Genomic DNA, 16,335 nt, shown 5'->3' with positions numbered 1-16,335 from the left:
CAGGACCTTGGACAGGTGACTTCCTGTCTCTGGGACCTAGTTTCCTATCTTTAAAATGATGAGACATACAAGGTGTACTATAAGATCATTCTAGCTCCGATAGCCTAAGGAATTAGAAAAACAAGCAAAAGCTAGGAACTTTTGGAAGAACAAAATAAAAAAGACTAAGAATAGAGAGGCAATAGAGAGGAAGGCACAAATACTCAGGATGGTTAAGAATATGTGTTTTGGTGCCTCTGCCAAATATAATTTTCAAGGATGTGATCTTTGGCTAAAGATCTCATGTAGTCATTGGATACCAGTCTACTTCTGGATTTTCTTTTTTTCTTAGCTCTTGGTTGATGTTTAGTCTTGAAGGTTTTTTTTTTCCTTAAAGACTTCTGCTGCACCCTGAATTTCCCAGGGACCATCTGGAAGGCATTGAGAGAAGATTAAGGCCACTAATACTGGAAATATAATTGGTATCTTAATGATCTTGTGCTTATAACCTAATCCAAACTTGAAATTCACAGTTTTCTAGAAATAATTCCTTTGAAGAAACACTGAATGTGCATGAGTGCATGTGTGTATGTGTGCGTATGTGTATATATATATATATATATATTTTTTTTTTTTTTTTGGATAAGACTTGGTCTCCAAACCCTGGTTCTTGGTTCCCAGCATAGATATAAGAACTGACTGCACCAGAAGCTGTGAAGAATGTGTAAAGGGCTTGTTGCTTATCCAGTGATGTACATAAAGTACTCATAACAGAGAGGGAATATATAAATGTGAATTATAATTATGAGATTATTTCAGGGAACCCTTGCCTTTAACTCTTCTAAAAGTTTTGAAAGTATATGTTTGGATTTAAACACTCCTTTGTTTGAATGGAAGAACTTGGCCCTGATTAGGCCACATCTATGGTATTCAGATCTGAGCTAAACATTTTAGGAAGGATATTGATAAGTTGGAACATGTCTAGAGGAGAGTGATCAGGACAAGGAGGGACTGGAGGCCATGCCATAGGATCAGTTGAAGTATTGATGGATGCTTAACCTGGGGAAGAGAAGACTAGGAGAAGGGGAGGAAGATGCAATAGTCTTCAAGTACTTGAAGCACTATCATATAGAAGGGGGATTAGATATTCCCTTTGGCTTCAGAGGGCAAGACTAAGAGCTTTAAATGGAAGCTATGGATAGGCAGACTTCAGCTCAACATAGGGAAAGCTTCCTACTGATGAGAGTCATCCAAAAATGAGATGGACTGACTCAGAAGGTACTGACTTCCTCCTCCTTAGAGGTCTTCAAGCAGAAACTCCATTGCCACTTTTCAGAGATATTGTGGAGGGGATTCTTATTTAGAGATTGATTAAGCATTCTGAGGTCCCTTCCAACTCTGATGAAACTAAAAACTCCCCATCCCTTGTGCTTTGTTCTCTGGAATGCTAGTTCCATAGGTTACTAACTAATCTTCATCTTAAATCTTGTCCTTTATCCCACTTTCCATCTTTTACTCATCCAGCAGCCTCCCTGGCCACCCTTTCACTCATACCTCCTCCCTTCTGAATCTCTACATTCAGGCTTCTAACCTCATCCTTCAACAAAAACTGCTCTCTCCAAAGTTACTGATGAACTCTTAATTGTCAGATCTAATGATCTTTTCTCAGTCCTCATTCTTCTTGACCTCTTTGCAGTCTTTGATGATGATGATCACCTTCTTCTCCTTAATACTCTTGTCTCCATTTTTGTGACTCTGCACATTCTCCTCTTTCCTGCCTGACTTTTCCTTCTCAGTTTCATTTGCTGTGTCTTCATGCAGATCATATCCACTAAATTGTCGATTTTTTTTGTTCTGGGCTCCCCTTCTCTTTGTTCCTTGTATTATCCCACTTAGTGATCTCATCAGTTACCCTAAATTCAGCTATTATGTCTATGCAGTTGATTCTCAGGTTTATTTGTCCTTCCCTAACCTCTCTGGTGACCTCTGCATTCACAGTTTCAACTGTTTATTGGACATCTTGAGCTGGATGTTCCATAGACATCTAAAAGACACCATATCACCAAACTGAACTAATCATTCTTCCAAACCTTCCCCTCCTTTCCTAACTTTTCTGTTACTGTGGAGGGCATCACTATCCTCCCTCTTCCTCAGACTCACAACCTTGGTGTCATTGGTGACTGCTGACTCTCTCATCCTTCTTGCACAATCAATTGCCAAGTCCTATTGCTTGTGCCTTCTCGACATCCTTCATCTTTACCCTCTTTTCTCCTCTGATCCTTCCACTGCTGTGGTGCAGGTTCTCATCCCTTCTTGTCTGGACCATTACAATAACCTTCTGAATAATAACCATCAATATAATTTTCAAAACACAAATCTGAATATGAAGGTTCTCAGGAGAAACAAATCTTTCAAGAGCTGTTATGTAGAGAATGAGTTAAACCATTTGGCCCCAGAGGATAGAAACAGGAACACCTGAGTTACTAAAAGATAAATTTAGGTTTGATGTCAGGAAAAATATTTCTAACAATTAGAGCTGTTCAAAAGTGGAATGGACATCCTGGAGAGGTGGTAGGTTCCCTCTCCTTGGAGATTCCTTTTATGTAAAGAGTTGGGCTAGATGCCCACTGAAGTGCCTTCCAACTCTTAAATCTAGTGATTCTATGTCAGTTTCCCCCTACTCAACAAACTCTAGTTACTCCACATTTCCTCTTGGATCATCATCCCTGCATCATAGGATGATAAGATATAGAGCTGACATAAACTTTTTTTTTGTGTTGTTGGACTATTTTTCTGTGTCTGAATCTTTGTGACCCTATTTGGTCTTTTCTTGACAAAGATATTGAAGTGGTTTGCCATTTTCTTCTCCAGTTCTTTTAATAGATGACGAAACTGAGATAAACCCAAGATCACACACACTTCTGCTAAGTGTCTGAGGCTGGATTTGAATTCATAAAGATGAGTCTTCTTGATTCCAAACCCCATGCCCTCTCCACTATACCACCTAGCTGCCTTAGCTGGGATGGATTTTAGAGATCATTTAATCTATCTCCCTTCATTTTATAGTTTTATGTTTCCTGACATTGATTAATTTCTATACTAGCATATAGTTTGGTATTGCCAGTCCCCTCGTTCATTTACCAGCTTCCCAGGGCTCCCCTCATTTCATTGTTTTTACTTTACTTTCCTGATTATCCAGTAGAGGTGATACTTGCTGAATAGACATTTGATAGGAAATACTTTTCAATTTCTTGGGTGAATTACTAATCCCTCATAGTCTCAGTTGCCTGTAAAAAGGGGATTAGATCCATCCATAGGAGTTCTTTGAAGTCCCTTCAAGCTCTGAGGTTCTGTGCTCCTCTGAATTCAAAACATCTGTAGCTGAATTAAACCATGAAGATTTTGTAAACAGGCCAATTCTGACTTTTTGCCCCACCTCAAGTGGGAAAACTGGGTTTCCAGGGATGTAATTCCTTATTGCAAATGATATTCCAGAGTGAGAGAGACTTTTGGGCTATGTTGACTTTGGACACTCTTCAAATTATACCACCCACAGGTGATGGCCTAATTTGGCCCTGGCAAATGTAGAGTCATAGGAACAAGAATGGAATCCTGGTTTTGTTACTTACTGCTTGTGTGACCACAGGCAAGTCAATTCATCTCTCTGTGGCTGACTTTCCTCATCTGTCAAATCACAGGATTGGATCAGAAGACTTCTAAGGCCCCTTCTAACTCCAAATCTGTGAGCCTATTCCAATTATGAGGTGTGAAGTCCAAGTAAGGAAGAAACGGTGCTCATTAAGCCTGGCAGGAGCCCCTTTCCTCCCTGGATTTTAGTTTTATGCTTTAGCTTCTTAGGATCACAGATCTTAAGGAAATAGGATCAGGCAGGAGCTTGACAATCCCTCTAAGACTAGCTAACTAGCCCTTCCATTTTGCATAGGAGGAAATTGAGATCCAAGTTTGTACAGGTAGTCACCATCAGAAGTTGGACTTCTTCTGACTCTAGAACCAATGTTCTTTCCAGAGCACTATACTGCCTTTATTCTCTTTACTTCCAAGAGCCTTTAGTGTAGGTTTGGAGGAAGTAGAATGACTTGCCTTTGCAAAACCAAGTGAAAAGAACATTGAATTTAAAATCTAAAATATCAGAGTTCAAATTCTGATTCTGTTGCTCACTATCTGGGCAGGTTTGAGGAGTTTGTAACTTTGTCTCTGGGTCTCCAAAGGTCTGGGTCTCACACAGCCCTTCTGGGTGGGCCCAACCTGATTAAAATGTAATTGGGAAAAGCTTAACAAAATAAAAAGATAATATAAAATAGATAGTATTAATTTGTGGTTTTCTAAATCCTTCTGTAGGAGTTGTAGAGATCCATTTCTCTTGAGTTTGGTATCACTGGATTAGGTGATTTCTAAGGTCCTTTTATGCTCTAGATCATAGGTTGATGGAGAATTATAAGATTTAGGGCTGGATCCCTAAAGAGCATATGATAAAACAGGCATAGGTGAAAGTGCTGAATTCGAAGTCAGAAGACCAGTGTTCAAATATTGATTCTTATTCTTACTACTTATATGACCACAGGCAAGTCATTTACCTCTCTGGGCAAGAGAGAATGATTCTAGATGACCTTTTAAGTCTCTTCTAGGTCTTAATCTATGCTATTCTGTCTAGAAATCTATATAGGGGAGATGTTGATGTCTGGAGTAATTTGCCCAACCTCACACCATAGCAGAAGCAGTATTTGGACCAAAGCTCTCACACCAAATCTGGCTTTCTTGCTGTCCCCAGATGCTGCCTTTTGGACCAAGGAAGCTTAGTCAGACCCATTCTGCAGAAACATGCCCTAATCAAGGACAATATTTCTTGTTGCAGATTTGTGCATAGATGTAAACTTCTTCCTCTGGCCATGTGTTTGCATACGAATAATATACTAAAGGTGATAGGTTCTTGAAAAAGGAAACAGAAATCTTCAGAACCAACTAGAAAATAGCCCCAAGCAAACCCAAAGAACATCATGCCCCATCATGCCCTGTCCCCAACCTAAGCATATGTAAAACCTATCTTGAGGTTCACAGAAAACACACCAGGATTGTTGTTGAAACAACATTTATTGTAGCTCAGTGTCAAAATATTTTATACAAAAATATGCCACTGTTTGTACCAAACAGTTATAAAATTCAGTTCTACATGCAAGGAAGGTGTGCAAATCATTTACACAGAAGTACTCCGCTCACACAATAGTGTTAAGGAGGAGGCATAGTACATGGTTGGTCTAACCCCACACTTCTTTGTATAATTTTCAATTCCTCTAAAAGTTTTCTGATTCTACATTGTCTTTGCATTGGAGAAAAGTTGTCTATGCTTAGGATGTGTGCTGCAAGAAACATTATCTTTCAAGAAGACTGGTTGGCACTCTGGGGGAAAAATAATGTTATCTGTCAAAGGATTCCCAAGTATAGAGGAATGATATTAGTTAGCCCTCCCTTTAGAAAACTTGCATGCCACACAGGGAACAAAAAGGGTCCTGATCTCATCTAGGCCACTCAGGACCTTGGGGTGGTGGATCCCAAGGCAGTCTAGGGATCAAAAGCCAAAAAAAGGGCAAAATATCCTTCAATTGGCAGTCTCAGGTATAAGCTGGATTTTGAAAACTTTCCCTAACTGTTCTTCACTTCTGTTTTCAAAGTGAGAAAACACTTTCAAGGGACCTAGGCAACCAAGCACTTCCAAGATGCTACCTGAGATGTGAGAACAAATAAGTTCCAAGAAGTTGTTTCTCTTTAATGAAAAATATGATGAGGTGAGTAACCTAGAGATCAGACTTAAAATCAAGATGAAGTTCCCAGGATCTTAGAGCTGGTAGCTATTTGGAAGGAAAGGAAGGACTGATAAATCTAGCAATGGTTAGTTAGTTTAGGAAGAAAAATACACTTGGGAATCATAGCCTTGGGAAGTTAGCTTGCCTTGTAACAGGCTTTGCAAATGAACTGAAAGAATTAAGGGGAAAAAAGCATTGCTATATTTTACAGCAAATTGTGCTGGGGTAAGGCTAGAGGGACCCATTCAAAACATAAAAGCACTTAGGAGAGCATAGCTGAAGATCCATTTAGACCTCTTATTAAGAAAAGGTGACAAACATCTGGAAAGTGTTTGTAGAAGAAATAAGCTGGAGTTTACTAGCTTCTCTTTGCCTTTCCTTTTAAAAGCAGGTTTATTTAAGAAAATAAAATATAGGCTACGGAAAGTTTACCAATGTGTTTCCGTTAATTTTTGTTAAAGACAACGGAATTAGAAGATGAGCAATCTTATGCATTCTGAGCAGTTCTGTGGAGTATTTAAAGACAGTCTCTGTGGGCAAAAAGCTGGAGTGGAGGGATTTGTTCCCTGTTGCAGATTCTTCAAAAGAGAAATCAACAGCAGAAGATAGGATACACAGCAATGATGTGGTGCATAAAAAAAATATCACACATAAAAAAGGCCATTTGCACAAAGCAAAGACATCATCTCTCTAAAGCCTGGCAGAAAAATACAAATTCTGGTGCACATTTTAAAAGAGACATAGTTATATTGAAACCACTAAAAATTACATGTTATTGAACAAAATCTACCTTGAAACGAATGATTTATATCATTGTAAATCATCACCCCATCTTTCCTTGACAAATTAAACACATATTTTCTTACATGTTAGAAAAAAAAGGAACACACAAAGGAGTTCTTAACTTGCAAACTCTCTGTGTGAAATACTCCCAATGAATCTACAAAGTCAAGAACTATAGTAATAACACAAATAATCACTGGATTACTTCATGAGCACAAGCAAGAAACAAACAAAAAAAGAAAAACCATCCTTGTTTTAGGATAGTTTTACTCTGTAAACTAAATCTATTGAAAAGATCAGCCTTCCATGCCAAGCTACCTCAATAGAACTAATCCTCATCAGACAGGAATCATATTAACAACCAGTCCTAGGAAGACCGGCGGAGACTTCCTAGTTTTGCTGAACAATTATTACCTTGTGCTTCTTGGGTCTGTTCAGTTTCTCCTAATGCTGTACCAGGATATTCCTATGGAATGATGCATTTGCTTAAAACCAGAATGGTGTTGTGAAACTATCCTATAAAAAGGTAAGTTTGGACATAGTCTAGCTTGTTTGAAAATCTCCTTCCATGCTACAGTATATGTCACTGGGCAGATCTCTCAAAGATAAAGTCCCAGCCTCCTCAAAGGTAGCCCTCCTCCACATGGCAGCCCAGCAGAAGAGAAGGAATAATGGAGTCAGATAATTCACTCCAGGAGTCCCATCTCTTGCTCTTGCTAGAGAGGAGGGTTCTGGCCAAATGATTTAATTTCCGAACCTCAGTTTTCCCATCTGCAAAATGAGGAGAAGGATTCTTGTAATACCTTTCTCATAGAGCTGTTTTGAAGAAATGACTTTGCAAACATATTTGCCACTAATAAAAATAAACATTTACTTTATGTTTTAAGGCTTACAAAGTCCTTTCCTTACAATGCCCTTGTGTGAGGTAGGTATTATTATTGCTTACAACTTTGGATTTGACCACACTGTGCTAGATCTGTTAATGGGCTCACAGCATCTCAGCCACCTTTCCCCAATAGCCTGAGTTGGGTACAGGGCTCTATTAAATTGAGTATCATGCAGGTGTTTGAGTGGGGAAGAGGGCTGCAGCAGAGGCGTGTGCCATTCCCTCCTTTACTCCTTTCTTGGATAGAAAGCTTCCAAAGCTTCTAAGCCAGAAGATCTCAAATATTAAACATTTTTTAAAACTAAAAGTTACTCTTTGATGCATTTGCAAAAATGGAAAAAATATATTTTTAATACTGTCAACTCACAGAATCTCAGATCAGGAAGGGACCTTGGAGGTCAATTAGTTCAACCAGTCCTTGGAGCATTAATTTCATAGGTGATCTCTGATGAAGAGCCATTAGCCTTTCTGTGAATCCCTTCAGAGATGGGTTCCATCATCTCAGGAGGCAGCCCATTCTACTGATAGCTCCAATTGTTAGGAAATCCTAATTCAAAGGGAGCTGAAATCTACCTTTGTACTTCTGGAGAAAATGAATTGTGTTCATCTTACTTTTGTGTGGTGGTGTTCAGGCCAGCAGTCATGGGGGATTTAACACATTTGTTTTTTAAACCCTTAGCTTCCATCTTAGAATCAATACTATGTATTGGTTCCAAGGCAGAAGAGTGGTAAGAGCTAGGCCATGGGAGTTAAATGACTTGCCCACGGTCACCCAGCTGGGAGGTATATGAGGCCAGATTTGAACCTAGGACCTCCTGATTCTAAATCCACTGAGCTACCCAGCTGCCCCCTTAACACATTTTTGATTAAGCTGAATTTGCCAACACACACTTTGAATTCTTGTATTCATGCTTCTCTCCCCTGATATCCTACCCCTAGAACAGGAATCTTAAAATGCCACTTTTATCTCCCACTTCCCCTTCACCAACAACCTACCATTCCTTTGCCTGCTCCTTTCCCATCAGAACACTGCCTGGTTTCTTCTCTTTGCTTTTACAATCCAACCCTATGACTCTTCCATTTCCCATTTCTGTGAGCCTTTTTCTAGGATGACCAAATGAGTCAGAGAGGAAGACGCTTAACTAAATTTTGCAAATATCTCAGACTCAATTCTGAAATTTCTCCCGTGAGTTTAAACATAGATTGAAATCCCCAGTCACTTCAGAGTTTGCCATATGAGTTTGCCCATAGCACAATCTTTGAAGTGAGTTGGTTTTAAAGACAGTAGAGGAGGCAGCATGGAGTGGTGAAATGAGCATTGGATTTGGAATTGGAAGACCTGGATTCAAATCTTAGCTCTATCACTAATTACTTATGTGACTTCAGGCAAATCACTTTTCTCAAAGACTCAATTTTTTTCTTCTGTAAATTGAGCAGGTCTCTCTCCTCGATCTCAATCCTATGATTCTATGAGAGATCCAACTGCTGACAGGAGCAATGCATCAGAGTATTTTTGCTGTTCGCAAATTAACAGGGAATTTAGAAATTCCACCCATTTCCTAGAATTAACCAAGGAGAGGTTGTACAGATGGGAAAAGGAAGGAGAGGAAAGGATACCTCAACCTAAACATACACATCCAATTTGTGAAACACACTGCAACAGACCATTTTCTTCAAGGAACCTGAGAAAGCTAAAGGCAGCATTGAGCTAAAGGAGTCTAGGTACAAATATTTCAAATGGTAGAAGGAAATGCACATATATCATTTTACAACCCAATGGTACTTGGCTCATGTATTACTGTGGAGGAAGGGTAAAGAAGCAGAATATCCATTACCCTTTTGCTATACATCTCATTACTATACCTCTCTATTTTTTTCATACATCTAGACTACAACTAGTATTCTACCTCCAAAGGACAAATTGTCCAGTAACATAAATGCCAAATCCAAACTGTTATTTCTCATTTTTTTTTGCTAGTCATACAAGATGGTGTTTGCATTTGCAAAAATGCAAATGTAATGGCAAATGGCTAGAGTACAAAGAGTTTCTGTTGAAAAGCAAGATCTTATAAAAAGTAAACACACACACACCAAGAAGCCCAATAATTGACTATTAATGTCCAAAAATTGACTAATAACTTGCAAAAATTAACTCATGAATTTCTGAGATTCCTCATTAGTCACTGGATACCCACCAATGATTGCCTTTCAAAAATCCAGCACTGAGAAACATTTCATATGAATTCTGGGTTTGATATGGTACAATATTTTTTCTCCACCTTTTCCCAACTTTTTCTAATGATCCTCCTTAATGTCAACGCCTTTCCTCTCCAACTTATCCTGTATACATCTTGTTTGTACAAAGCTGTTTACTTGTTGTCTTCCCCATTAGACTGTGGGCTCCTTTGCCTTTCTTTGTTGCCCCAGTACTTAACTGGGCACATTATGGGCACTTAATAAATGTTTACTGATTGATAAAGTTATAGACTTCGTTGGAGTCTGACTTAGAAATCACTAGGCTGGGTTGACCAAAAATTCATGTTTGACAAATAGAAAAGAAGTTTGATTTAATGATCATAAGAGTAATAAAGATAATAAGAGTAAGGGGACTGGTAATATACTGAGTCAGTCCACAAATATTTGGGTCTTGCTCAGGAAGGCCACGGGGACAAACTCAGCTCATCAACTGAACTATGCTGTTTTATGAAGGTACTTGGGACAGAAGAAGATTGTACCCTGAAGACAAACAAGAATAAGTCAATATCTAGACATGGGTTATTACTGGACCCTCTTAACTGTTTTTAGACTCAGTTTCTTCAGTAATTCTCCAGTTTCTACAGCTGGGCTGCAGAGGTGGATTTCTGTCCTATTATTCTCTTCACTGTGAGTGGGATGAAAAAAATATCATTTTGAACCTAGTATTTTAGGTTTCCCATTCAAAAGGCAACTCTGAAGACTACCCTATTCCTATAGATAAGTGAGCTCAAAATAAGAAAAACTTTGTGGTCAATATTTTCTCCTTTTACTCACTTGGAAAGTGGTTAAAAAGAAACAATGAAAATTTACAACATGCACTTGAGAACTTGGTGTGTGTGTGTGTGTGTGTGTGTGTGTGTGTGTGTGTTGAAAAAGCATTTTATGATATCAGAGGTAGAAAATGGTGTGGTGTATTTCACGTTGCAGGATATGGCCTTTTATACAATATAGGCTTAAGAAGTTCAGATCTGTTACATGGGTTTTTCCATTGCTTTAAGACAATGACGGTTAATAACAATAACAACAACAAAGAACCACAAGCTGAACTAGAAAACCAAAACATTGACTTTTTTCATCTGGATATGTTGTTTCTTCCCAGACTTCCATCTTGTAAACAGGTCAAGGTTGTTCTATTGTGAAATCAACTTTGCAGCTTTCCCAATCTTTGGAAATCAGATAGGGGTTTCAGAGCATGTAAGGCAGATTCACTGTGATTTCTGAAATATAGCATTGATGCTCCTATAGCCTCATTGGCTAATCATTAAAAAAAGTTTATTTACAGTCTGACTGTGCTTCCACACTAGTTCTATTAAGAAAGTTCATGTTCCTAAATGGCCAGTCATCAATTTCATCTTTCTCTTCCACGGTCCTCTCATTTACTCAACTCAGGAATTTCAAAACAACATAAAAATGTACACTATTTACAATAGAAGTGTCCAAATTGGGTATTCCAAAGCCATCCTAAGAGAACTGGACATTCTCAAGGCTGTCCCACTTGAGGGCTCAGAACTTGAACAAGTTGATGAAGTCCTGGGGTGACAGAGAGATGGAGCAGCTCTCTGGATTATTGGCTGTACATGGATGATCGGTTCCCTGCAAAAAGAATATGGAAGTTAAGGTTGGGTTTTCAGAGGCATCTCTTCCCTTCTTTGCATCATAAAGCTTTGCTAATGTAGGAATAACTGCCCTGCCATGGCAGAATGCCATGTGGGCCTGGAAAAAAACAAAGAACTACAAAGAAAGCACCAAATCCAGTTAATAGTATATCAGCCTTGGAACCAGGAAGAATTCAAATCTATCTCTGATAAATATTAGACCTATAATCATAGGCAAGTCACTTAAACCCTCAGTGCCCTATGCAAGTCTTACTCCAGACTAGATTCTTAGAGAGATGTATGGGGCTTTCTGGCCACTGATGCTTGTTTTTCCAGGTCTGTGTGTCAGAGTTGTTGCACAGCTGCATTGGTAGAGGGAGTTTCCATAACTGGGAGTTTCCTACGATAAAAAAACTACAGGTCTAGACACCCTCTCCCCTGGCTCCCCCCAAAAAATAAAAATAAGAAAGGAAGAAAAAGAAAAAGAAAGAAAGAAGTAAAGTATATGTGTATTATTACTTCTGGGGATGAGAAAGCATAAATCTTGCACTGGGAAAGATCTCCTTCATTAATACACAATAGAGAAGGAACTCTATGGGGACATTACTAAGGGTTCCTGATTTTCTCCTTCCAAGGACCAAAAGTAGTAAATGTTAAAAAAAAAGAAAGTCCCTAATTAGTGTGAATAAGGAATCCTCTAAAGTGGCTGCATATTTTTTTTGGGCTGGTACCAATGTACATATTTTACACAATCAACTTGAAACAGTACAACTTTAAATATATGGACTACTTCAGGGAATTCCTTATTTGTGCTGTTAAGCTCTACTCTACCTGTGTGACTTTATTCCCTCACCATTACATTTCAGGTCATAGCAAAAGTCAAAAAACCTTAGTTTTCTGTTAAGCGTTAAGACTAAAAATATTATTTGCACAGCCTCCAAGACACACATTTCCTGGGCCTCTAATTTTTCAACTCACCTTCCAAGAAAGGATGTGGCAATGTTTGCAGAGTTGCAGGGTGTCTCCATATTGCTCTTTCCTTGGGTAACATCGCACAAGCTTAAAATACATCTTCTTCCAATCCAGTTGTCCTTTATCAGATAAAATCAATCGCTTTCGAATCTAAAATTAAAGTAGTTATGGTGGAGTCAGTAGAAGCCTGGGATTATGGTTTGGGGGATTCTGGAAATGCTTTTTCCAGCTTTCCTATACCACCCCCCAATTCACCCAGAGAAAAGACATCTCAAAACCAAAAGACTTCCTCCTTCAGGCTGCATCTAACAGACTGTAACAGGGAAAAATTGATTAAAAAAAAGCTCTAGACTGTGCAGGGAAGGCAAGTGGGAATGGGGTAGGAGGGGTCCAGAAATCATGCCACGTACATTTTTTTGCATGGCATGATTCCTGGTCCTCACCCCATCCCACAGTGCTTTAAAGTTTGCAAATGGCTTTATATGATCTCATTTAAGCCTTAAGACAGTTCTGTGAAATCAGTGCAATAGGTCTTATTATTGCTTTTTTATAGATGAAGAGACAGATTTGGAGAAGCAACTTGTGTAAGGTCACACATGCAGGTAAGTATGAGAGGCAGGACCTGAACCTAATTGGTGTTGTTCTTCCACAAGAAAAGTAGCAGAGATGGTGGCAGTGCAGGGTGAGTGGGGATGAGAGTTGTATTTGAAGGGCTATTATACCAAAGATGGAGAAAATTTGTTTTGTTTAGTTCTAGAAAACAGAAGAACAATGAGTAGTGGGGCAGCTAGGAAGTCTAGTGGATAGAGAGCCAGGCCTAGAGATGGTTCATATCTGGTGTCAGACACTTCCTAGTTGTGTGTCCTTGGGCAAGTCACTTAACCCCAATTGCCTAGCTCTCGCCATTCTTCTGTTTTAGAATTGATAATAAGATTGAAGGTAAAGGTTAAAAAAAACCCCAACAAAAACCCAAACCCCAATGGGTAGAAGTTATTAGAGAGGCAGATTTCCACTCAGAGAAAGGAATAGGTGGATTAGGCAGCCTCTCTACTCAAGAGCTGGAATGGACTTATCATTAAGTTCAATCATTGGTTCTGTAAGGGGAAACCCTCCGGACTTGTTGGTCTCGAAGGTTTCTTCCAGCTTTGAGATGGTACTCTAGGAGAGTCCAAACGGGGAGGGAAACAACTTTGGGCACTGTGCAGGTGGACCTGAGAGAATACATTTATGGAATTTTGGAGGGGAGGTGATGATGAGGGAGAAGAAAACCCGCCATTCCATTACCTGTCGCTCTGTGAAATGATATTGGCAGAGTTTCTTCCATAGCAACCGGTCTTCACTTAGCAGGTGTAGATCGGGAGCCACCTGGCCCAGGCTGACCAGGTCCCTTCCATCTGTTAGCCTCTGCATTATATTCAGTTGTAAACACAAAGGTAGGTCGGTGAAGGTGAGGCCTTTGAAGGCAGGCTGGAACCACGGGAGATTGAGTGACATGGAGAAAGAAGGGAGAACAAAAAGAAAACCAAATGAGAGATAAACTCATTACTTGGCCACTAACCCCCCTCTACACTCAAGCTGGTTTATCCTACTGAGAAGGAATCAAAAATTCTCTTCCTTCTTAAATGCTTAAAATTGGCCCCAGCTGTGGAGGCCAAGCAAGACTTGTACAGACCACCGTGAACTGATTAATGCCGGTGACGTTTTCCTCAATTTGGTAAAAGCTGCCCTTTGTGTTCTTGAGATGTGTTACATATTTTGGAAAGCACTCGCTGGGAGAAGGACAGGGCATCTGAGAACGTCTTAAAAGGGTGGCCTGGATTTGGGGTATTCCATAGGTTTTTTAGTTCCTCCATATATAATGCTATCCATTGCTTAAGAGTGATAGATCTGAAAAAATCTGCCACAACTATGTGGTATGGTGGGTAGCCTTTCGGACCTGGGAGTCGGGTGACCTGGGTACAAGACCTGCCCTACTATTCATTAATTATTTGACTTGGTCAAGTGCTAAGACTTAGATTCTCTCATTTGCAAAACAGAAATAAACCTATACTACCTTATCTCACAAGGCTTTTAAAGGCAATAGGTTCATAATTGGCCTCAGAATTAGAACATGGATTTAAGTGACCCCATCCCCTCCAATAACACATTGCTGTAGGAATGTGGGCAAATCACTTCATTAACTCCTCAGTATGGTGGGCGATTTTCTGAGAATATAAGCGTCAGAGCAGAGGGATCACCAGGGATCTCCAGATACCAGAGAAATCACAAGTTTGGATAAAAAAAAATCCAGCTAGATTTCTCCCTCTTTCTCTATAGAAATAAGCCATTAGGTGGATGGATTTGGAATCAGGAAAAAATGAGTTCAAATCCTGCCTCAAAAGACTTGCTGGCCGTGTGACCCTAGGTAAGTTAATTAACCCATTTAAGTTTCTTCATCTGTGAAATAGGGATAATCATACTAGCATATACCTCTTATGGTTGTTGTAAGGTTCAAATGGGATAATGTGTTAAAGTGCAAATCTGAATAAATGTTGACTTGATGATGGTAATGGTAGTGATGATGATGATGATGATGGTGATATGACTTGTCCAAGGTCACATAGGAATTAATTGGCAGAACCAAGGACTTGAATCTAGGTTCTGTGACTTCATACCAGTTTTTTCCTATGGTAACCATTGCTTTCTAACAACTCAAAAGCTCTTCTGAGACTGTATTATCTATGCTTTGGGCTTCCTTGTCCAGACTGATGCCCGGCACACAGAAGGCATATAACTAGTGTTTATAGATTGACTGGATGATCTGTTTCCCCTCCCCCTGGGGGAGAACATTTAGTTGTTTACCACATTAAGGTCTTTGCTGGCCTGAACAAGGCCCTCAACCCAATTGTCATTTATTATCCGCAAGGGATTGAATGAGCTCATGAAACCATCCTGGGATTTTTTTTTAATTTCCAGTGAGTTTCAAGGTACTTGCTTTTTTTTAAAAAATAAAACCCATTAGTAATTATGACATTCACTCCTGTTAGTAAGAGAGCATAGCAGGCAGGCAGAATGGGTTTTTTCAAACATGGCCTTTTAATCAAATTTTTGCCTTAATTCCTTGAAAAGATCTGCCTCTTTATCAGTGGTTAATAACTCACATGCTCATCTTCTTTTTCTGAATTTAAACACACACCAAGAAAAACAAGAACCACTCTTTTCCTTTTCCAAGGCAGCACTTCCATGTGGGCCTTCACAATGTCATTCTCTCAGTGGCAGTATGTGGAAATATGGGGCAGAACCCTGCCCTGCTACACACATCCTAAGTGCCTTGGATCTGTTCTTCCAGAAAACAAGAGCAACAAGCCCTCTTGTCCTTGTCTTTCCTTTATCCTTCTAATGATCACTTATTTCAGTCAATCAAAATTGACTCTATAGGATTCAATTTGAAAGTTTTCCTGGCATATAAATCTGTGTGTGTGTGTGTGTGTGTGTGTGTGTGTGTGTGTGTGTGTGTGTGTGTTGGGGAAGAGCAGAGTTAAAGGACAGACAGAAAGCCAAGGATGCTAACAGAACACTGGCCAAGCTACAGATGCCATCTGAGCATTTCTTCTAATATCTTCCTTCACAAGGGCACTCCTACAATAAGCCTGGCTCTTCCAGTCAGTTTCAGAATGAGGTAAGGAGTACTTTCCTCTCTCCTCAGCATCACTGTGAGCTTGGAAGCTGTGGAGATGCAAGCTGGGTGGAGTTGTTATCTCAAAGCAATTTATTTCAGAGCCCTGGAGGAGTACATGGAAGGAGAACCATTAGGAGCTTGGGTTCAGATCTCTAGGATCATGGGCACTGTGGATATTGTGGAAAGCTCACAGGATAATAGAAGGTCAAGAAATGATATGAATTTGAATCCCAGATCTGACATACTAGTTTGTATGATGTTGAGCAAGTCACTCAATTTCTTTTGAGCTTTGTTTTCCTCCTCTGTAAAATGGGCATGATAGTTTTCATTCCCTATCTTTTTGGATTTGGGAAGGAACAAGCTTTTAGGATTTTGGAAGGAACAAGT

At 39.5% G+C, this 16,335-nt stretch overlaps 1 protein-coding gene across 1 annotated transcript in view; it reads right to left on the bottom strand.

The window, feature by feature from the left end:
- Nucleotides 1-5,069: 5,069 nt before the first annotated feature.
- FBXO32 (F-box protein 32) overlaps nucleotides 5,070-16,335 on the bottom strand; it is a 48,915-nt gene continuing 37,649 nt past the window's right edge. Inside the window, exons 7-9 of the mRNA XM_001370399.4 lie at nucleotides 13,575-13,757; nucleotides 12,297-12,440; nucleotides 5,070-11,316 (exon numbers count right to left, since the gene is read on the bottom strand). Of these exons, the coding sequence (XP_001370436.1) occupies nucleotides 11,227-11,316; nucleotides 12,297-12,440; nucleotides 13,575-13,757 (417 nt within the window). The 3' untranslated portion in view covers nucleotides 5,070-11,226. The remainder of the gene's footprint in view (nucleotides 11,317-12,296; nucleotides 12,441-13,574; nucleotides 13,758-16,335) is intronic.

This window comes from Monodelphis domestica, chromosome 3, assembly GCF_027887165.1.
Source record: "Monodelphis domestica isolate mMonDom1 chromosome 3, mMonDom1.pri, whole genome shotgun sequence".
NCBI classification, from domain to species: Eukaryota; Metazoa; Chordata; class Mammalia; order Didelphimorphia; family Didelphidae; genus Monodelphis; species Monodelphis domestica.
This window is presented reverse-complemented; position numbering and strand designations above follow the sequence as displayed.